Source organism: Hippopotamus amphibius, chromosome 10 (genome assembly GCF_030028045.1).
Source record: "Hippopotamus amphibius kiboko isolate mHipAmp2 chromosome 10, mHipAmp2.hap2, whole genome shotgun sequence".
NCBI lineage: Eukaryota > Metazoa > Chordata > Mammalia > Artiodactyla > Hippopotamidae > Hippopotamus > Hippopotamus amphibius.
The window spans coordinates 77,347,604-77,372,492 of NC_080195.1; the positions used below are offsets into that span (position 1 = coordinate 77,347,604).

Consider the following 24,889-nt stretch of genomic DNA (forward strand, 5'->3'; position numbering starts at 1 on the left):
ATGAAAATAATTTGCAGACATGGATTTACATCAATAGTTACAACTTATAAAAAATAAAAGTTAAAGATGTGATAAAATGTTAAGCTGTGATTTTAAACATCTGGAAAATGTACAAAGCAGAAATATTTCAAAATAACTTCATTGTCCATATGAAAAGTTTCCAAACAGACTTTTTATTACATGATGTATTTTAGACTGAACTGAAATAGAACTCAAGTCTTATATTTAAAGTAGCAGGAAATATGGAAAACATTTTTTTCTTTAGTTGACCTTCAAGGATTTAAAAATCTGATCCAGTTGTTTACTTATGTTATTTAAATGTAAATTCCACGGCCTAATGTAGGCTACATAACAAAACAAAAACCTGATTTGACTGAAATGGACTTATGACTATCAATTGCATAGTGAATGCCTATGATAAATAAACTAATAAAACTGGGAAAATTTTTCAGATATCTGATTTATCATGACCTGGAAATCCTAATAAAATCTGGATGCTACCCTGGAAGAAAAGTCCCACTTCCTTAGTAATTTCATTCAAGAAGCTTTAATATCCAAAAATTTATACTAGTAGGGTCTGATGAGATTATACACTTTGAACAACAATTTATCAGTTGGAATAACTGGAATATTTGGTTGACATTGGTACAATAGCTCTGTTTTTGAAGAATTTGCCTTTGCATTTTTGTTCATTTTACCCCTGCTATAGATTAACACACTATTAGGTAAAAGGAAGTCTTTAAGCTGCCTCTTTTAAAGACTTCACAAGTGGAACACATCCGAGAGGGTATTTTAAAAAACCTTTTTGTTTTAACAATTTTTGACTATTAAGTTAAAATCTTCCTTAGGAAAATTACTGATCATCGAAGAAAATAAATGCATCAATATATCTTACTGTGTTCTTGCTGTGCAAATTTTTGTGTTAATATTTCCTTTTATATATAAAAATTACTATTCAGACCAAATTCATCAGAAATAAATAAGAAAGCATGAGTAATATGGCTTATTTTAGAATTAATTCTAATTGAATAAAACCAATGAATTCTTGACCTGATTCTTAGCTGCATTTTTTTTTTACAGCCAGTTATTTTTATAGGACTGTACTTAGATAACTCACATTAATGTCTAAAGGACCTTACTATGAATCATCAAGCAATGTCCTAACACTACTCTATATACAAGTAGAAATATCCCAGTGTGCTTATACCATTATTCACATTGAAGAATTTGCAATTCAGTGTTTTTCTTTCAACTAAGATAGCCTTTAATGGTCTTAGATTTCTCCCATCTCTCCCCAGAGTCACTGATAGTATGCTTTCTATTGATGCTGCTGCCTTTTAAATATAACTTATTGGTATATAAAAATGGAAAGTGGAAGGTTCTGTCAGGAGCTTATTAGCAAAGCACTGTTGTTTTGTCTTGTCTGTTAATTTTCAGTGCTGGCATGTCATTCGTTAACTTTGACCTAATCAATCATCTGGAAACAAGTTACACTCTTATGGCTAGGATGGTGATAAATCAAGTTTTATTTTCATCTATTAGTTTCTAAATAATAAACCAAACAGAAATGGTTCCTTAAAGCATATCTGACCAGAAAGGAGGACATAATCTGATTAGGCGTGACAAGAAAACAAATCCTATTTGTAGAATACTTTAAGTTGTTTATTGTAAACCACCTCCCCCCCACTTTTTTTATAATGGGTTTTTCCCTTTCTGTAAGGCCATAGTTGGTTATTCTTTTTGACTAGTTGCCTGCAATTGTTTCTCACATAAGCGAAACTGAACATGCTGCTATTAATCATCATCAACTTAAAAAAATGTGGTTTTTCTGGATAACTGGTACTTTGGGAGTTTTGTAATAACCCTTTTGGAGTCTAAACCAGCACATCTCCTCTGTGGGTTCATTCTAGAAAATGTGCTTTGTCTTTATCTTTAGTAATCCAAGACCGTTCTAAAATTAAGGCCATCAGGGAAATAGCAAACTGATGATGCATTTTCTTGTAGTGCTTTTTGCACACTACTGCTTGATCGACAGATCTTTCTGAAACATTTTATCAGGCACCTGTAAAACAGAACACGTCTGTTAATTCATATTTTATGGATGTTCATCTAGTATTCTCAGTTAGATTTCCTATTTATACCTTTACTCATTCAAAGAATATGAATATTACTAGAAAGGCAAGCTCTTCTTTTGTTCAGTTTTGTTTTTCAATTATTTTCTGATTCTTTTTTATTTTTGTTTCTGTAATAGGGGCTCAACTTGGTTTACATTCTGGCATGCAGATGAAAAACATTTCCATCGTAATTACTCTGTTTTTACATCTCTTATTACATAAAACTTGGAATGAAGAAAAGCCTCAGATACAATTAGAGTATGATCCAAAAGCATGAAAAAACTTTGCTCAAGTTTTGGCTTCCACAAGTTCACAGGCCTGTGCCTATATGAATTACTTGTGAATGTCAGTTGCTTGATCTATAAAACAGGAATAGTAATAGCACCTCATGGTGGTGGTATGAATTAAAGGAAATAAAGTATGCGGTAGTGCTTTACTGCCTGTGTTATGCAAATGTTAATTTTTTTAACCTTATAAAGATCTATGGCATTTTCTATCTCTACAGATATACCTACTGAGAAGATAGAAGACTTACTTTCATCATCTGAATCAAATCCAAAGAGTGTCTGACATTTCTTTTGTGCAAGATGAGCCTCAAGTGCTTCTGCATTACAGTAGGTGGTCAGGCATTTGCCACATCTTAATCTTTTCACTGATTTTTTACAAACGTTATCTTGATCAGAACAGGCATCTACCCTATCAGTCAGAAATTTTCTGCGTTTTGGCATACTAAGGTACCGTTCATCAAGGTAACTGGGAGGCAATGGTCTGACATATGGCTTTGTTAAAATTAAGCCATATGAAGTATGTTCACTCGTCGGATTTGGTTTGGAAGGTGCCTGAGATACTGGCAGGGTACTGTGTTCTTGTGGTACAACACTGGGTAAAATGGAACCATTTTCTGTCCTGATTCTATTTGTATCAATTTTCAAAGCAGGATCTGAGGGAACTAAAGGTGTTTGCTCTATTCCACTGTGTCCATTGACTAAATCATTAACACTACAATTATTTTCAGAATTTGGCTCTATGTCAGGCATCTTTTGGTCTGTCAAGCTTGTATCAGAAACAGTGTCATCATAATGTTCATTTCCATTCTGAACTAAATGGTCTGTTTTCTTTTCCATACTTTCTATACATGTCTTTGGTTCTGTAGAATCTTTCCTTGATTTGCTAGTAGAAACTGGCAGACTAATAATAGTTTGTTTCTCATTACTAGATGAGTCTTTTTCCTGATGATTAGATTTTGAGTCTGTAAGAACATCCCAAAGAATTGCTTCACTTGGTTGTGCAGATGATTCTGGTGTTTTACTTAAATAGTGCTGAGCTTCATGTTCATATAGCAGAGGAAGATCTTCAAAAAGCTCATGGCATTCTGGGAAACTACACTGGGCTTGAAATATCCTGTGACTTTTTGTGTGCTGAGCAAGTTGGAATGGCAGCTTAAATGACTCATTGCAATTAAAATGCAAACAGAAGTACACATTTGGATAGCTGTGTCTATTAAGGTGATCTATAAAATGTTGAGAATCTTCAAATTGCCTTTGACAAAATTTGCATTTTCCTTTGCTCCACTTCATTACTGTTTGCCGCACATTTAAATCAGTTGGATGTACAGTCCTTGCATGCTTATTTAGAAATCCAATTCTTTTAAATATTCTAACACAGCCAAGAGCAGGGCACTTGAAGTTTCCTTCTTGATCTGTCGCATATATGTCTTTTGGATGGCACACAGTTCCATTGATTTTATGAAGTACTGAAGTTTCTTGATTCAGGTCGTAATCATCTTCTTCATAATCACCTTCTTCATCTTCTTCCTCCTCATAGTCATCCATACATATAGGTAATGGCTCTGAGACATTATTTAAAGAAGTATCAGGATTGCCATTTTCCGTAATGTTTTCAGTAACATCTTCTGATACACTTAGGGGAATTTCAGTGAATTCACCCATATGTGCAGGGATGACGTCTTTGTTTCCAACACTGGAACCAGAAATAGTCTCTACTTCCAAATCCTTATTATCAGAATTCCCATTTTCAAATGAAATAAAAGTATCAGAACAATTTATTTCTTCCAAAGCAGGATTTTCCTGATCCTCCTGTTGAGCTGCAGCAAGTTGCTGTCTCTGAATTTTCTTAACATGATTCTTTAAATGCTTCTGCATAAGTCCTCTGTTTCTAAATTTTCTACCACATATCACACATGAAAAACTGCCCTTTTTCTGATGAGCCTGGGCATGCCTTACAATGTGACCGCCTAGAAATTCCTTGTTGCATAACATACACCGATGCCTTGGGACACTGTGGTCTACTCTGGAAGCATTAAGAGCTGTAAGGTTTTTCTTTGCATTAATATGACCTTTTGGTTGCACTCCAGATATATCATCAGGATCAAGCTCTCCAGTGCTCTGATCTGTAAAAGAGTCAAGCTCTTCATCTAAACTGTGTTGTTCCACTGCCTTTTTTACATTACCTGTAGAATTTTCCAGTGTACTTTCATTTAGAAATCTAACTGCTGATTTATCACTCAGTAATGCTACACAGTTTTTCTTAATCATTATGAAGTTCCAGAATTCAGGATCAAAAAACAATCCCTTTTTCAAAATTGGAAGTAATTCAAAACGAACACGGTTTTGAACACTACTTGTGCCTTCATTATATTCTTCATCTGGACGTTTGTAAAGCTCTTCAACAGTATGATAAGCTTCCAAGGAACGCTCAAGAAAAAATATTGAGAGTGCACAAATCCTGAGAATCTCCAAATCATTTGGCAAAAAATGTGCAATTGTTTTATAAATTAGACATTTAGTTTTGGGATCATCATGAAGGTCTAGTTGTAGAGCACAACCGCATATTTCGACACAAATTTGTAAGCCTTCTTCTTCAACCTGTAAAAAGAAAAATATTACTACTACCTTTTAAAAAAATTATCAACACTTACTGGTTTATCTTTTTAAAATATTGGGTTGGCCAATCCATAACATTGTACAGAAAAACTCAAACGAACTTTTTGGCCAATCCAGTACAGCTCTGAAATGAAAGATGAATAAACAGTATTCTAAATGTGCAATTTTCTTACGTGGGTAGCCTTGTTTAACTCTTTTTTAATATATAAATAAGTCTTCTTTAACTCGAGAATAATCTGGAAAAGATAGCATTTTAGCTTCCAATTTAATTTTCAAGTCTGACAAGCCCTACTAACCATAATACAAAATGCTTCATAACCTTATGGTTATTAAAATATAAAATGCTTCATGAACTTATGGTGATTAAAAGTTTCTTACAAATCTAGGCCCCTATTTTAAGGTACCAATCTTACATTCTGTGGCAGGAGGGTTAAATTATAGGTATTTATTAAAACAGTTAATCAATTCTTGATGTTAAAAAAATACTAGATTTAAAAAAAAAGAACTGCTTATGGAAACGCTTTCATAAAGCTGCACTAAGTAATATTATTTTACTTATTAAGTAATATTATTTATCCAAATAAGGGGAGAAGTGTAACCCACATGAAGAAAGCAATTACGAACTTTCCAAATCTAATAAGATATCAGAATAATGAACCTACTAGAAGTTATCTGAAAAGTATTCAAGCTTTAAAACTTTTACTGATGACTCAAAGATAACTGCATCAGCGTTTAGCTGGGAATCTGTTTTCTATCCACTTTAAGTTATAAATAATGCCTCTAGTGATTTGGAATGATCTAAATGATAAAATAGTATGTCTTTAACAGTTGTGTGTGTGTATCATACTGCCTGCATATGGTATATTACAGATGACAGGGAGAAATACTACCTTGCCAGGCTCATGTCCTCTTACTTCCTTATGTGCTGTGTAACCCTTACTTATAGTTCCATAAGCAGACCTTAACTTTGCAGATCACTTTACCTAGCTGGTAAATTCCTATCCATCTCCTGTTCATTCTCTGAGAATCAATTCTGCCTTGAAAGTTTTTCTCATTCATTCTGGCCCCTGCCCTGGGGTAGAGTTAAACGTTATACTTATTTCTAAAAAGCATGTAATATTGTTTTATAATTGTCTATGCCCCTACTTCTTGACTTTGAATTCCTCAATCACAGGGACAGTATCTCATTTTTTTTGTATCCTTCTGTGATTAGCATAGGAGTTGGTGTACAGTGACCTTTGAATAAATGTTTGCAGAATGAATGAGATCAGATATATTCCACTGATTTTACTCTTCTCCTATAAATTCACCATTTCCAGCTTGGAATCCTTTTCTGAATTCAAATTCCTTATTTCTGTAATTGTCAGTTATAATTCCTAATGGTCAGTTACAAAACCTACCTAGATTTTCCAGATATAGCAAATTCAAATCCACTGCTTCAAAACAGAATTCATTCTCTTTTTCCAAAGTTCTATCTACATCCTCAATTTCCTCATGAAATTACAATGTACTCAAGTTGCTGAGGTTTAAAAATTTCAGGATCATCACAAAAGGGAACAGGCTACTTTCTTACCTGAAAGCCTTTAACAATTCCAGTATATTTACGTACTGACTTTTCAACTTTTAGTGTAGTATTCAGTCCTTTTAGGATCTCTAGCAACCCAACCCCCAACCCCACAGAAACTAAACTGATTAGTTTCATCATCCACACACTTCTCCACATTTCTCTGCCACCCTATTTATACCACTGGACAGTTGTGAGAACCAAACCAAATAATAAAATGAGGAGAAGGGGCTCTGTAAACTACAAAATCCTCTACAAATATTAGTATTATCTTCATCTGTCACTCAAAACCAAGCTGAAAGCATCTTCCTGTGAAGGCTTTTCAGATATGCTATCTGTAATGTCTCCTTCTGAACTCAAATAGCATTGCCTGTGCCTCTTTTCACAGCACTGAGGCACGTGAATGATCTATGCCATCAGATAAAAATGTTTTTAGTAGAGTGTATAAGAAATTAAAGCACATGTTAAATACTGATTTCATTTTTGAATTTTTCCTCTTATTATGTATTCTTAGGTTGGCCAGATATGAAAATGAGAAAGCTCTATGATAATTGGCTAAACTTCACCTATATTGTAAATTTTTTATGACAAATTCTCTCAATTTTTGGTACAAATGAGAATCATGTTAAAAAAATATAGATATAAATGTTTATTTTTTAAAAAGTTTTACAGGTGATTCTGATGCACTTCAAATCTTAAGTATTCTATAGCATAGTTTGTCTTTTTCCCTGTTTTCTTGGTGGGGAAAGAGGTTAACTTTGACAATGCATTTAAATGACATTTCACTACTTAATGAAGCTACTAATGCAGTTAGTAAAATAAACAGGAAATAAAACAAAACAAAAAAAACCCCTCTGATATAATGCTGCTAACTTTATATCATGGGAATATGATCGCTACATGGTCATATATCTAATGAGTGATGTGATAATGTGATAAATGCATAAATATATAAAAAATTAAAATATATTATTTAATGGATGTCTCCTTATATATTTAAAAGTAACCCACGTGAAGACTGTTAAATGGAGCTACCTAAAATCTAAGGTAGCTTTATCTTTCCTATCTTTGTATTCAAAGTTCTGTTAATATTTGAGGAGAAAAAGTAAAAGGATCTGTAGGATCTACTTTCATGGCTATGTAAGAATCATATATAGAACTGTATTCACTTGCCTGTGAAAAAATTGCTTCAGAACTATTTTTAAAAGCAGGTAGTGGATTTTTACTATTATTTTAAATAAACACTCTAAAAATTTGTCCTTAGGTTTCAAAAAACATCAGAATTCATTGTTCCTTTTTACCTAAACACCATATGTAAAACTATGAACTGTATTTCTCTATGATAGTGAACAGATATTACCTATAGTTACACAAAGTTCATTTGCAAACAGGATTTAGAATAATGTTAAAAGTGACAGGCTTATTTAATTATAAGAAAAGAGATAACAGCTTTTTTTTTTTTAAGTATATTTTGGATTCCATTTTCTTTTTTTTATTGTTTTAGGGGGATTTTTTTGGGATTCCATTATCCTTTTTTTTTTTTTTTTAATGATAACAGTTTCTTATGGAAGCAGTTGTTCCCATAATAAACTTTATGTAACACTAAACTGGCTTTTTTTTCCTCTTTTTTTGGTTATTTTCATTTATGTATACCCTTTGTACCATATTAGGAATTTGAGGTTGCAGGGAGGGGAGAATATAATATATGGAGAATGTGGCCTTAAAATCCTCCTTTTCTTCAATTACACTATCAAATAAATTTTATCATAAGAGATTGAAGTTTCAGTGAACAGTCATTTAAATTTAATTTAAAATAAAGGGATAAATATATACTATTTACCTCATCTTTAATGATTTTCATGAAAGGAAATATGACTCTCACATTAGTTGCTGTTCTTAAAAGCTGGTAGCACTGATCTACAAAAACTTGTTTTGAAGGATTAGACTTTAGCTGAAGTTTGCTCCATATGAAAACCAACTCCCTGTAAATGAGAAAAAAAGAAATATCAAAAATACAGTTTATTCAAATATAGACATTAGCTATCTTTCCCTGATTCTATAGTGCCCTGGCTGGGATGTATACAAAGTGGGTGTAAATGGATATTAACTCCCAGGCTATTTCTGCTCCTTGTGGGACTAATGGAAGCTGGGGGAAATGGAGAGATCAGAAATTGCAGTTTGCTATATGGAATGCATGCCAATTATATGCCAACAAACCTAAGGCATCTCTAATAACCTGATCAAAACAAATTCTAATCTCAGTGTACCAATATTAATGATATTACTTAAAGAATTAACTTTGACATTTAATACCCACTTGCAAATTTAGAAATCAATATTGTAGAATTTCTACAAAGAAGAAATGGTTCATATTAAGATACCAAAAGTACTACAGATTAAAAGTGTAAGTATATTATAGTACTGATTCTGAAATTTTATGTTTTATATCATCTACTCTTCCATTAAGATGCAGTACTTTTAATCAGACAAGCTAAGGACCATTTAAAGTATTTCACAGGCAGATTCTTTTCTAAAATATGGTGAAGGTTATTAGATGAACAAGATAGGAGCAGTGGGGTTTTGAGGCAAAGGAAATCATAAGATATAATTGTTACATTTGGATATCACATTTTAGCAAATTAGAATTCCTTGAAAAGTGTCATAAAAGTTACATAAAGCATCCTAATCTAAAACGTATTAAAAATAATTGATGAAAGTGTTTTTTAAAAAAAGTGATATACTGAGTATGTACTTTGAGCCCAGCATATACAACTATTAAATCTAAGGACAGCTTGACTACTGTTGTGAAGGTGTGCATACTCTATTTAGAGAGACAATACAGAAAATACAAAACAAAAAATGATGGCAAGCAACACAGAAAGTAAAACCAAACTTCCACTTCCATTTCACACTAGCCGTGTGGGTGTTCCTAAGTTTCAGTCCACCACTCACTTTGTTTTTTTTGCACACATATTCCTTTGGAAAGCTCACCAGGTTTCACACCATGTTCCCAAATCTCTAGCTCTGACGTCTTTCCCAGTTTCCACAACTGGATATTTCAATTTAGATTGGTTTCTATCACTTTAACCCATTTAGATCCAATTCCTGCAAAATTATCTTTTCCTGTATCAATGACACTAAACATTCCTCTAACCTGTTTGGTTCGAGCCTGTTTGTTTTTCATAGTCTTTATATTTTTATTATATTTTTGCCCCCAGTTATATCATTCTTTCTCAGTGCTGCCACCTTAGGCCTTTTAATTTTCCTTATGTACTTCTATAGGGGTTGCTAAACTGATGTACTTCCAGCCTCCCAGATTATTTCATTTAGTATTTGTTTAATATGCTTTATGGTGTTAAAAGCAACAGAAGCATGGGTATTGGAATCAGAAGGATCAGGAATTTCTTTTTTGGAGGGGGGAGCTGTATTGGGTCTTCGTTGCTATGCACGAGCTTTCTCTAGTTGTGGCGAGCCAAGGCTACTCTTCAATTGTGGTGTGCTGGCTTCTCAGAGCAGTGGCTTCTCTTGTTGCGGAGCATGGGTTCTAGGTTTGCAGTTTGCTATATGGAATGCTTCAGTAGTTGTGGCACATGGGCTCAGTAGTTCTGGCACACGGGTCCTAGAGCACTGGGCTTCAGTAGTTGTGGCTTGCAGGCTCGTAGTTGTGGCACATGGGCCTTGTTGCTCCTGGCATGTGGGATCTTCCCAGCCCAGGGATCAAACCCGTGTTCCCCGCATTGGCAGGTGGATTCTTAACCACTTGTGCCACCAGGGAAGTCCAAGGATCAGGATTTGAATCTGGACATTCTTTTAGGTTGGTTTCCTCAGTGTCAGTTAATGCTTCATTTATTCTCATTTTTTGTTTTCGCTTATTGCTCTACTTGGAAAATATTTATTTCTAGGATGAGCTTATCTTTCAAAGTCCATATCAAGTACCTCTTCTTCATGAAAAGTTTCATGAATACCCCAAACTAAAGTGATAACTTCAGAACAGATCTTAGCTCTCTTATTGATTTAATGCCTTTCATATACTTCCTTGTTTATCAGTCCTGTTTCCCCAACTATTAATACATTGTAAATCTTCTCAATGACACATTGTATATTGGAGGTAGTGGAAAAGAACAAGAGATTGGGAGTAAAAGAGGCCTGCATCTCAATAGGGCATTACATACCAATTGGGATGATACTACCCAGTTCACAGTGAACCACCATTTTCTAAGAACAGCCCTAATACACAGGGTTGGAACCTCAGTGGCCGTGCCTATATGACCCTCCTCACTCTCCTTAAAATATTAATTCAGGGATGGGAAACTGACTCCAATTAAGTCAGTCAGAATTCCTGGAATGTTCTCAACTCTAAACTATGAAGCCTGGAGACTGTTGGAATTTTTCTGGTCTGCAACAGGAAAGACTGAAGCCAACTGGCAGAACAAATACTTTTAAAAAAACCCAGGAATCTCAATGTCCCTGTTAACAGTTATCTTTGAGGACCACCTATAACCCTGCCCCTTTTGTGGCTCATGTCATACCCCAGTATCCATTCAATGAATACTAGCTTTCCCCTGAACGAGTTAGACACAGGATAATATCACTTACAAACTGACTAATATAAATTCCAACTCCATTTTGTTAGTAGCTGTGTGGCTTTTATCTCTTTTATCCAGTTTTCTTATACATAAAAAGAAGTAAGGGAGATAAATGAAAACACCTAGGTGAAATGTCTGGTATATATTGACGTTTAATAAATCGCTCACAGACAGTCTTCTTTGAGAAGATCAAAGGGAAAGTTTCATGAAGATTATGTTTTCCTTTCCAAAAAAGGGTCCTGATTTGGAGTACAAATACATTTCCCAGTGTTTGGTACACAAACACTGCTAATACCACCAAGTTATCTAGCTGCAGAGAGAGTATAACAAGGTCTACAGCCACCCTTACCACATAGATTTTTTTTTCATACTATACCCATTTTATAGTAAAGTCTAATAGCAGAGGCTGCCTGGGTTTGAATCATTATTTACTAGTTGAATGGCTTGGGCATAATATTATCTACCCCATAAGATTATTGGAGTAAATGAGATAATGCATATATAAAGCACAGACTAACGGAAGCACTCAACAAATATAAGTAGCAGTTATTATAATATTATTATTATTGATGGTGGGAGAACTGGATTGGTAGCTTGCTTCATTGGCTTGAGACAGAGCAAAACTGGACTGTGGATCAGGTTTTGTCCTCAGAGAGGGGAGATGAAGGGTAAGCAGAAGACCAAGATGAAATAGACAACACAGACCTTATAAGCTGGAAAAAAAACTGCTCTTCACGTTACAGTGAAAATCAACTTTTTCAGACCCCAGCACTCAGAAATATAAAGGAGAGAGGTAGAAGAAATAAGAGGGCAGGAGATCAGCACTCAGCCTACTCAGAAGGAAGGACAAAGAAGCAGCCTAAAGATTCCTTTTCAGTTAGGCAGCTGGGAGTCACACACCCAGCTTCTATTCTTAGAAGGTGACTGTGGCCAGGAGCAGGAAAGATAGACACTGTTCTATTTTTAAAGTTCCTCTCTAAAGAGTAGAAATTGGTTAGCCAAGAGAAGAAGGAAATAAAATGTTTTCCTGGTCTTTTCTGGCTTGTTTACACTTGATTCCAGTTTACTTATGAGTATGTTAAAATGAAAAGGCTAAAGATATCCTGTTTAAATAGTCTAATATAGCCAAGAGCAGAGAACATTCCTATCACCATAGGGAAAAATACACTATGATAGTAATGACTATATCCTGTTTCAGAATAACTACATATCAAGAAGTGATAATACTTTGAAAACTGCTTAGAAGTGTATGTGTTACCATTGTCTCCTGATCCTCTCCTCTATTTGTAATTTCAATTTACATGGTAAACTTCTTTTTTTTTTTTTTTTTTTTTATTATTATTTTATTTTATTTTTTTGGGGGGTACACCAGGTTCAATCAACTGTTTTTATACACATATCCCCATATTCCCTCCCTTCCTTGACGCCCCCCCCTCGATTCCCCCCCACCCTCCCTGCCCCAGTCCTCTAAGGCATCTTCCATCCTCGCATGGTAAACTTCTGAATAAAAATTTATATAATCTGAGTATAGTCCCATAAAAGATAAGTCCACTAGTTTCTAGACCCAGCTCTATTAGTTAGCTATTTGACTCTATCTCTGAATCTGAAGATTTTAATCTATAAAATCTATAATATATTAAATAAGTTTATCTTTAAACCCCCTTCAAGCTATTGTTTTAAGTATCTAAGAACTTAAAATCTGAAAGCAATTACTAAAAAGTGTTTATAGCCCATATCATTTAATATTATGATGTTAGACAAATGGAACCTAGTTTTCTCTCAAGAATTAATGACATGCCAAAGTGGCAGGGTTTTTTTTCTGTGTGTGTGTGTGTGTGTGTGTGTGTGTACTGGGGTAGGAGAGGCAGAAGTTATTAGAGTTTTTTCTAATTATTATTCATAATTTCATTTAGAACTTGAAGGATTGGTACTCAAAATACTCTCACATCAAATTCTAAATTACATGATTGCTAGATAAATTTGATGCTTCATATATTCTGCTAATAACTTTTAAGTGGTTTTAAAAATACTTAGAAAAACTAGTAGTCACATAATACAATTTATATTAGTGCTCCCCAAATGAATTACTTAGGTTTAAATCTAGCAAAATATGTATAAGATCTACATGAGGAAAACTTCATAACTGATGAATGAAATCAAAAGACTAAATAAATGGAAAGATATTCCATGTTCATGGACAGGAAGACTCGATATTGTCAAGTTATTTGTTCTTCTCAACTTAATATACAGATTCAATCCCAATCTAAATCCCAGCAGGTTATTTTATGGATATGGACAAACTGATTCTGAAGTTTATATTGCGAGACGAAAGATCCAGAATAGCCAATACGATATTGAAGAACAAAGTTGGAGGACTGATACTACCTGACTTTAGGACTTAACATAAGCTAACATAATGAAGACAGTGTTGTACTGGTGAAAGAATAGACATACAGATCAATGGAAGAGAACAGAGCGCCTAGAAACAGACTCACGTAAATATAATCAACTGTTCTTTGACAGAGGAGCAAAGGCAATACAATGGAGCAAAGACAGTCTTTTCAAGAAATCGTGGTAGAACAACTAGATATCCACATTAAAAAAAAATGAATCTAGACAGACCTTACACCCTTTACAAAAATTAACTAAAAATGGATCGTGATCTAAACAGAAAACACAAAACTATAAAATTCCTAGAAGATAACACAGGAGAATGCCTAGATGACCTTGTATATGGTGATGCCTTTTTAGATATAACACCAAAGACATGATCCATGAAAGAAATTATCGATAAGCTGGACTTCATTAAGATTGAAAACCTTCTCTGTGAAAGACAGTATCAAAAGAATTAAAAGACAAGCCACAGGCTGGGAGAAAATATTTGTAAAAGACTCATCCAATAAAGGACTGTTATCCATAATATACAAAGAACTTTTAAAACTCGACAATAAGAAAACAAACAACCCAATTAAAGAATAGGCCAAAGTCCTTGACAGACACCTCACAAAAAAAGATATACAGACAGCAAATAAGCACATGAAAAGATGCTCCACATCGTATGTCATCAGGGAAATGCAAATTAAAACAATGAGATACCACTACACACCTATTAGAATGGCTAAAATCTGGGACACTGAAAATAACAAATGCTGGTGAGGATGTGGAGCAATAGGAACTCTCATACACTGCTGGTGGAAATGAAAAATGGTACAGTGACTTTGGAAAACAGTTTGGCAGTTTCTTACGAAACTAAACATACTCTTACCATACATTCCAGCAATTGTGCTCCTTGGTATTTACCCAAAGGAGTTGAAAACTTATGTCTACACAAACACCTGCACACAGATGTTTATAGCAGCCCTATTCATAACTGCCAAATCTTGGAGGAAACCAAGATGTCCTTTACTAGATGATGGATAAATAAACTGTGGTATATCCAGACAATGGAATATTAATCAGCACTAAAAACAAATGAGCTATCAAGCTATGAAAAGATATATAGAGGAAACTTAAATGGATATTACTAAGTGAAAGAAGCCAATGTGAAAAGGCTACATATTGTATGATTCCGACTATATGATATTCTGGAAAAGGCAACACTATGGAGATAGTTAAAAACAAAAAGACAAAAAACAAGAAACAGTGGTTCCCAGAGGTAGGGCCAGGGGTGGGAGGGAGAGATGAATAGGCAGAGCACAGAGGATTTTTAGAGCAGTGAAAATACTCTGTATGATATTATAATGATGGATATATGTCATTATATATTTGTCCAAACCCATAGAATAACACCAAGAGTGAACCCTAAAGGTAAACTGTGGACTTTGGGTGATTAAGATGTGTCAGTGTAGATAAGTTCATTCTTAGTAAAAAATGTACCACTGTGGTGAGTGATCTTGATAATGGGAGAGAATATGCATGGGGAGAGGATACACATTTGTGGGGGCAGAGAGTATATAGGGAATGCCTGTACCTCCCTCTCAATTTTGTTGTAAACTTAAAACTGCTCTAGGGAACTGAAAACCACAGCCACAGAAAGATACAGAAAATGAAAAAGCAGAGGACTTTGTACCAGATGAAGCAACAGGATAAAAACCCAGTAAAACAACTAAATGAATAGGCGTTAGGCACCCTTCCAGAAAAAGAATTCAGAATAATGATGGTGAAGAATATCCAGGACTTTGAAAAAAGACTGGATGCAAGGATCAAAAAATTTACCAAAGACCTGGAAGAATTAAAGAGCAAACAAATAGAGATATGCAATACAATCACTGAAATGAAAAATATACTAGAAGGAACCAACAGCAGATTAACTGAGGCAGAAGGGCGAATAAGTAACCTGGAAGACAGAATGGTAATAATCACTGATGTGGAAAAGAATAAGGAAAAAAGAATGAAAAGAACTGAAGACAGCATAAGATACCTCTGGGACAATGTTAAACACACCAACATTCGCGTTATAGGGGTCCCAGAAAGAGAAGAGAGAGAGAAAGGACCCGAGAAAATACTGGAAGAGGTTATAGTTGAAAACTTCCCTAACATGGGAAAGGAAATAGCGACCCAAGTCCAGGAAGTGCAGAGAGTCCCAGGCAGGATAAGCCCAAGGAGAAATACGCCAAGACATATAGTAGTCAAATTGACAAAAATTAAAGACAGAGAAAAGTTATTGAAAGCAACAAGGGAAAAATGACAAATAACATACAAGGGAACTCCCATAAGGGTAACAGCTGATTTCTCAGCAGAAACTCTGCAAGCCAGAAGGGAGTGGCATGATATCTTTAAAGTGATGAAAGGGAAGAACCTACAACCAAGAATACTCTACTCAGCAAGGATCTCATTCAGATTCGATGGAGAAATCAAAAGCTTTACAGACAAGCAACAGCTAAGAGAATTCAGCACCACCAAACCAGACCTACAGCAAATGCTAAAGGAACTTCTCTAAGCGGGAAACATAAGAGAAGAAAAGGACCTACAAAAACAAAAACAAAACAATTAAGAAAATGGTAATAGGAACATACATATCAATAATTACCTTGAATGTAAATGGACTAAATGCACCCACCAAAAGACACAGACTGGCTGAATGGATACAAAAACGAGACCCATATATATGCTGTCTACAAGAGACCCACCTTCAGACCTAGGGACACATACAGACAGAAAGTGGGGGGATGGAAAAAGATATTCCATGCAAATGAAAATCAAAAGAAAGCTGGAGTAGCAGTAGTCACATCAGATAAAATAGACTTTAGAATAAAAAATTTTACAAGAGACAAGAAAGGACATTACATAAAGATCAAGGGATCCATCCAAGAAGAGGAGACAACACTTATAAATATATATGCACCCAATATAGGAGCACCTCAATACACAAGGCAAATGCTAACAACTATGAAAGAGGAAATGCAAAGCAGAAATGGAGACACAGATGTAGAGAAGAAACATATGGACACCAAGTGGGGAAAGCGGGGATGGTTGGGAGGGGATGAATTGGGAGATTGGGATACCAAATTGTACACTCTAAATATATGCTGTTTATTGTCTGTTAACTGTATCTCAATAAAAGTTCTTTAAAAAAAAAAAATGCTCTAAAAATTAACTCAAAAAAATTTAAAAATAACACTCTAAATTTAATTTAAAACATAACTATTAAATTATAACACATTCCTTAAATATTAACACTATCAATTACTGGTACACGATCATTTTCTTTTTTAATCCTTAAGTCTTATAACCTATTGTTTCCTGCACCATAAATGTGGGGGGAAAAGTGGCTTAACATTTTCATATAACTTAAAAAAAATACATAAAGTATACATTCTGCTAACCAAGTCTCCTTCTGCACACCATCTCACCATTTCAACTTCTATATTAGGAACACTTACCAGATACAGTACATATCCCCATTCTGGAGCTGTGGAATAAGAAAGGATTCACACAGTTGCAAGGCTAACATAGTCTTGCCTTCTTTTTCAGTGTTACAGATGATATCAATTCCACTCTTACAATCAGTTTTCAGTAAATGCTATAAGAGGAAAAGAAAAATCAATTCATATCATTAAAAATATCTAGAAAGATAGTTGTAGTAAATGTTTAAATTGAATATTCAGAAGAAATTAGATTTCTAGTTTTCTTCTACAAAGACAATGATGAATTGTACAGAAATATTTTCATGTTTTCATGGTTTCACTATATAGCACCTACAGTTGACAATGACTACTTTTAATCTCAAGGTCCACAGCTTGTAGGCATGCAGGGTCCACATTAGGAAAAGATTAATTCTTTCATCTTAAAAAAAAAAACCCAAAATAACAAAGATACACATTCATTTCTTGATATTTTATTTAAGATGCAAAGTCATAACGCTTCTCAGTTTTTATTCAACCTCCGTCACACCAGAGGCTCGCCCAACATGAATAATGCTTAGCAACGAAAATTTTAATTTCATCATTTGTTAATATAAGACTCTAATTCAATATGAGCTTAAAGAATGGTGCCAAAGGGAACATATCTAGATAATGTAATCTTAAAACTTTGGATATTACTGTAAAAGGAATGGGCTACATTTTTTTTGGTAAGGTTAAAATGTTAATAGGCAAACATAATCTCAAACAATACCTCCCGGAATAGGTGATCTTCTACAGGTGACATAAACAGACATGTGAAGAGTGCTTGATGGAAGTACAAGTCTTTACTGATTTCTGGGTGATTTATACAACATTTAATAAGAGCCATTGCTTCAGGTATGCGTTCACAAGCAATTAGGTATCTGGCACGCAGTTCAAAGAATAGTGGATTTTCAGAACTTAAATATTTGTTCACTATATTAAAAACAAAACAGACTCTTATTACTCTCAGGAAAAGAATGTCTCAAACTCTGTTCTTTGACACTTTAGCACTAACATGTGGTATCTAATTAAATCAACTAATTAAATAGCATTTTTCTTATTAAGTAGTTTATTTATGAAAAGAATATTCAATTAAATGACTGGAAAATGGAAATAAGAGACACCAAAACTATGCCCAAGAAATATTTGCTGACTCTTTCTCAGTCTAAAAAAGTAAGCAAAAGTTAAAAAAAACAAAAAAACATGAAATATTCTTTTTTTGTGTTCACTAATATTAAAATATGTTTCAAATGACACAGGATCTGGAATTTCTTTCTAGTCTAAGATTATGTACTTTATCTTCTTAATGGCCAATATTTTCATTACTATAAGATTAAAAGGCTAAATCCTAATTTGTCACTAAAACCATATTAATTCAGATTAATTATAGAGAAATGTAATCTGAAATAATGAAAAAGTTCAATCACAAAAGAAATATATTTTATTATTTTCTAACAAAAAAATTAAACTAAAAGTAGTGCCAAATAGGACTGCTTATTAATATATTCCCATGTGTCACTAAGGATAATTATAATTCATACTTGCTTTTTACACAATTTAAAAATATATAAAAACCTTCATCCATGTAAGCTCATTTAGACCTAACAACAACCTCATGACAGGTATAATATTAATACTTGTTTTATAGATCACAAAACTGAGTCTCAGAGAGGTCAAATGACTTGCCCAAGGACAAAGAATTAATTAAATAAGTGGCAGAGCAGGAACTGGAACCCATACTTCATGATTTCAAATCCAAAAATGTTTTAATTAGTTATATATGTTTAATCAGTAGGTTCTGAAATGCCTATGAATAATGTTTTATTTGGGCTTCAACATTTGCCTTGCAATTCTGTTTATACAATTTGATAAGCAGACAGTGATTTGTAGTTAATGCAAAGATAAACTTCAGACTGATATTTACCCTAATGGTCACCAATTAGAGTCATCCACTAATGAGGTTCTAGAGCAGCTTTTCCTGAAGTGAAGTATGCTAGTGTAAGTATAAAAGGAATATGTATGAAAGGACTATATACATAGTATAAACTATACATATTGAGGCCATCAGCCCTCACAACAACCAGCAACAGGTTTGTTCTAGCTCCTACTAAGAGAAGCCTAAAAGCTACCCTAAAACCCCAAACTTTTCTCCCCTGTTCTCATTCCCTATGAATCTGTCTTTGCCTAGCTCTGTCCCCTCTGACAACATTCTCCAGTTTCCTCAGAGATTCCTGCAGGGCTGTCACCATTGCCTTCCCTATATTTGATGGTTCATACTTTTCCTCAATAATCCAACTCTTCCTCTTCTAACTACTGCCTCCCTCTTCGGTTTTATTATTATTATTCCTTTTTGAGATCCTCACATCAAGTGCTAGTCTCCTTTGTATCCTTTATATTTATACCACTATACCACTGTCATATATACCTTAGCTCTTTCCTTCTAGTCTTGTCCTACCTCCCATCTCATTCCACTACTCTGCACTACTTCTCCTGATCTTATCTGTTTTTTCATCTTCGCTAACATCCCTTCTAGTCCTCTACACTTATATCTGGGGTTAGCTGGCTCTTAAGGCCTAGAATCAAATCCTCTTCTCCACTCAATTCTACTCACAACCCACCCCCACCCTTTTACTTGGGAAAAATGGAAAGATCCTAACCTACTCAGGCAACTGGTGGTGTGAAATGTCTTCTCACCAGACCAATGTGTGAATGGTTCCAGCTGGAAGGTCTTGTTTTTTCCCTTTGTTCATGTTATAATTGCACTCCATAGGCTCTCTCCATGCTTTCAAATGTGTCCACACTTTTGTGCTTATTCACTACTGCTGAGTTTACATTCTAAGTTTTGGTGACCCAAATGTTCTGGGGCTCAGGAATAATATGGCCAATGTTTTTTAAAAAGAATTAACTAGAAATAGTTGACAGAGCTTCCTGCCTTCAAAAGCAGATTTTGGCTCACAGGAACCACCATGGTTCTAGGCTGGAGAGGAAGTGATGTCAAAAAGGTATGAAGGTGGTAAGAGGATAAGACAAAAGTTAACTTCTATTAATGAAGTTTGGGAAATACTGCTCTAGAGTATTTGGAATTAAAATTTACTTATTCATTTAATTAGTCATTCATTCACTTATGCATTCATCATGTGGTCATTCATTCAATAACCAAATACTTAAACTGAGCACCTACTCTGTACCAGGCACTGGCTAGGTGTAGGATATATGGTAGTGTATATCAAAACAAAAGCTGAAGAAGCTCCATCCTTCACAGAGTTTCCTGTATAAGGGAGATTCCATGTGCTTAAGCTCGTTTTGTTTTTAAAGGGTGTTCCTACTTAAATAGATTTTAAAAAACATAACTAAAGTGAGAAAAACAAACTCTCTGTAAATAAGTAGCATCTGAATACTAAATATGTTAACACCCTGAATTCCCATTTTAATAGGAAATTACTAGAAATAATTGTATCTAATCTTACGTAAAGTCTCTCTTGGGCTGGGTTAATATAACAAATTAAACATGCTTCATGTGAAAATACATTACTCTTACTCAATATTATAAAATAAAGAAAAATCACTATTACTGCTCTAGTTAGAAAATGAAATTGTGTTTGCTTCTCACAAATGTTGGTTTAGATTTTGATCTCCTGAAGTACCTATCTCCTGAGATGCTGGCTGGGCTTTTAGAACAGCTTGCAACACTGGATCTTCCCATGGGCCACCATCTCTAATGATTCGAGTCACCAGTTCCAGATTCACATTTCCATATCTGCGGAGGTGATTCTGGCATTCCTAGGAGAGAAAAATCATTTTGGCTTTGTGAATTTAAAGGGGTTAAAAACTAAACTTGATCATCATTGTCAATAAAATGACTGATGGTCAGTGAGGCAGCTGTTAAACTACAGAAGAGAAAGGGTTGCTTTAGTAACCTAGTTAGGGTGTCAAAACCCCATTAGTACACAAATAGGCTTTAATGCCAAAGGTTACACAGTCTGTACATAATTAGACTTAGAAAATCCCATTGTAACAGGGATGAAGTGTAACCTAAGGGCAAAACATAAGAGATGCATCATTTCTAGGAAAAGAACCAGGCTGCAAAAACATAATGGAAAAACTTAAAAGATGCATCATTCCTAGGAAAAGAACCAGGTTGCAAAAATGTAAAACGTGTATGTTCAGTTATGTGAAGGCTCATAATTTCTGTTAATAATGGCAGGCCTGACAATAAGAAGGGAATAGATAGGTCCCTGTCCAATGCAGACACTGGTTGGCAGGTAGGTACAGGTCCCTGTCCCTGATCCCAAATGTAGAATCTCAAATGTGACAGAAGGCTGGAAGATGGAAATTCTATTCCACTTTGTTGTGTAAGTAGATTTTCAATCTTGAGATGAGAAATGACAGGCTGAAGGAATGAATCCAGGCTATACAATGAAGAGTTTGCAGTAGGTTTAAGATAAAGATACTATTGATAAGTAGGACATTAATAATTTATGTATGCATTTGGGGGGATTTTTTAAAAAAGATATTTGAAATGCTTTTACAGAATCTATTATCTTAGACTTCTGATTAAAATATGAATTATGTAACAGAATTTGTAAATAATGTTTAATATTTAGGAGAACTTGGTTTACTGAATTTATAAATTTATTAGACTTGATTCAATCATTTGATTATGATGCTTTGATTCATTATATAATTTGTTATGTGTTTTTTAAAATGTTTCATGGAATTTAATTTGATAATTTAAAAAGATGAACTGAAGGCCTAAGGAAGGTATGGACAGATTTATTTTTTTAATGCATAAATTGAGCTTAAGGCCTTAAGAAAAGACTAGATGTTGAAATTGGCAATGCTAAAAAGTGGAATAAACTGCACATCAATTAAAACATAAGCAACTGTCAGATTTTCTTTCTGTGCTCAAAAAAATCCCTCAGACATGAGAAACTCAGTAACAGTTATAAAGTGAAGCTTTAGGATAAAACCATATATATTTAAAAATTTTACTTAGACGAATCATTAGGCTACATATTCAAAGTGGCAATGAACACTCTGCTTTTATTAAATTGTCATGCTCTTTCATCATTTCAATGTTGCAGTGATATCTATATGCCACTTTTCATTCATTGTTAAAATACATGAAAGAGGTTTTGTTTTATAAGAGAACAAGGCAGTAGAAGAAATCAAGTTTCAAGATAAAGAATCATTCAAAGAAGCCAAAGGATCATTAAGTCAAAACATGAAAGTAAGTATCTTCTAAAAGTTCTTTAGGGAATTCCCAAATTAAAATGAGCAAGCAAGCAAACAAAAACCCTATAAACAATGGGCAAGTTACTTAACCTCTCTGCTCCTTCAGTTAACTCTTCTACAAAACGGATATTAAAAACACCTACTTCATAGGATTGTTGTGAGGATTAAATACACAGTATTGAAAAGTGCTTAGAACAATGCCTGGCACATAATAAGTACTTAATAAATGTTAGCTATTTTTTTTCCTATTTTTTCAGATTCTGAATAAAAACTTTATTTTAGGACACCCAACTGCCTTACCATAAAATTAATTTCTATATTTCCATGTGTCAACATATTATAGCACTCATAAAAATAAGCTATAAAAAGTTACAGATCAGCAATGATTTTTTTATCACATGGAACATGGTAATGATCTGTGGCAATGGCTTCATGGTTAAAAACAATCATTGATTTCAAACCTCAAGGTAAACAAACACCTAAATTACCCTAGACATACATATTGCTGCCCATACAAATTAAACTACTGTGAGCTAGCTTTTGGTCCAATCAAAGCACAAGAAATAAGGTGAGCTGGTGCCAGCCCATGAATCACTGATTAGGCTTTAACTCTGCTGCTGAGCTCTTGGACAACCTAGCTGTGTTAGGGTAGGTGAAGCACGAACCATACAGCCATTATTGCTGTGGGACCTAGAATGGGACTTGAGCCTAAAGTCAAGATATGGTGAAACAGGTCCATTACTAATTTCTTAAACTTGGCAGAAAATAAGAAACACTTGGAGGTCTTGTTAAAAAATGATTCCTAGACTCCGATTCAAACCTACTGAACAAAAGTTTCTAGGAGAAAACCCTGATAATCTGTATATTTAACAATCCCTACCCACAGTCAACTCTGGCATGCTTTTTGATTGTATTGGGTGGGCCAAAAAGTTCCTTTGGTTTTTAAGTAAAAATAAAAGACACATTTTTCATTTTCACCAAGAACTTTATTGAACAACATATTCACCATTTTGTTCCACCACCTTCTGCCATTTTCCAGGAAACTTCATAATTCCATCTTCCCAAAACTTTTTATCTTTTTGAATAAAGAACTGTTGCAGGTGCCTTTTACAGTCTTCCAGGGAATTGAAATTTTTTCCATTAAGAGAATTTTGTAAAGACTGAAATAAATGGAAATCTGAAGGTATAACGTTAGTCTGGTGAATATGGCAGATGAATCAGAACTTCCCAGCCAAGCTGTAACAGCTTTTGCCTGGTCATCAAAGAAACATGCGGTCTTGTGTTATCCTGATAGAAGATTATGCATTTTCTGTTGACTAATTCCAGATGCTTTTCATCAAGTGCCGCTTTCAGTTGGTCTAACTGGGAGCAGTACTCATTGCAATTAATCGTTTGGTTTTCCAGAAGGAGTTCATAATAGAGGACTCCCTTCCAATCCCACATCACCTTCTTTGGATGAAGACTGGCCTTGGGTGTGGTCAGTGGTGGTTCATTTTGCTTGCCCCACGATCTCTTCCGTTACACATTGTTGTACAGTATCCAGTTTTTATCACCAGTCATGATTTGTTTTAAAAATGGAATGTTTTCATTATATTTCAGTAGAGAATCGCATGCAGATATATGGTCAAGGTTTTTTCTGCTTAACTTATGTGTAACACAAACATCAAAGTGATTAACATACCAAGATGGTGCAAATGATTTTCAGTGCTTGATTTGGATATTCTGAGTATGTCGGCTATCTGCCTCATGATATAATGTTGATTGTTTTCAATTAATGTCTCAGCTTGATCACCAGCAACTTCAACTGGTCTACCTGACCGTGGAACACTGTCCAGCGAGAAATCTCAAACACAAAATTTCAAATACCACTTCTGACACCTTTGATCAGTCACAGCACCTTCTCCATATACTGCACAAATTTTTTTTGCCTTTCAGTTGAGTTTTTACCTTTCTTGAAATAATAAAGCATGATACGCCAAAAATGTTGATTTTTTCTTCCATCTTCAATATTAAAATAGCTACACATAAATTGACCAATGAGTTTTGTTTTTAAATGCATGCTCATATGACAGCTGTCACAATACAATCTAATAAAATTGTTTCAAATGCACTTAAAGACAACGAAGTGCTACTAGAGCCATCTTATGGAAAAAAAACAAATGAACTTTTTGGCAAACCCAATCCCTCCTACATTTAGAGTGCACTTTCATAAATGTTTATACTGTAAATTATGTACTTGTATTCCTACCAATCCTTCTGTTAAAAATTACTAAATTAGCTTAAGTTCATTTTTCTAAGATAAAAACTATACATGAAAAGTTCTCTTTTCTGTGTGTGTGCACTCCTTGAGTCAAGTACACCGTATTTTGGAGAGTACCTTTATGGAGAAATAACTCTAGATAGGAAATAGAGATGAAATAAAGATTTAACTTTGGTCTATTTAAAAAGACACAGGATGAAAGAAAACAAGTTTGTAAGTATCTTTTGACTTATTTTTCCTTAAGTAGCATTGCGGCTTTTTTCAGTAGTGACACCAAACAGCAAATGCTGAGTGCCTAGTATTGGCATAACGTGGTACTGGGTTACACACAGGTATAGAATA

At 34.3% G+C, this 24,889-nt stretch overlaps 1 protein-coding gene across 4 annotated transcripts in view; it reads right to left on the minus strand.

Moving 5' to 3' along the window:
- Positions 1–1,640: 1,640 nt before the first annotated feature.
- Positions 1,641–24,889, minus strand: part of ZNF654 (zinc finger protein 654) — a 96,149-nt gene continuing 72,900 nt past the window's right edge. The window contains exons 4-9 of one of the 4 annotated variants that reach the window (XM_057697859.1): positions 20,697–20,832; positions 17,783–17,985; positions 17,050–17,189; positions 8,422–8,563; positions 2,650–4,999; positions 1,641–2,062 (exon numbers count right to left, since the gene is read on the minus strand). In XM_057697859.1, the coding sequence (XP_057553842.1) occupies positions 2,055–2,062; positions 2,650–4,999; positions 8,422–8,563; positions 17,050–17,189; positions 17,783–17,985; positions 20,697–20,832 (2,979 nt within the window). In that variant the 3' untranslated portion in view covers positions 1,641–2,054. Of the gene's footprint in view, positions 2,063–2,296; positions 5,000–8,421; positions 8,564–17,049; positions 17,190–17,782; positions 17,986–20,696; positions 20,833–24,889 lie in introns of those variants that run through there. The other 3 variants (XM_057697862.1, XM_057697858.1, XM_057697860.1) reach the window with 3 other exon arrangements.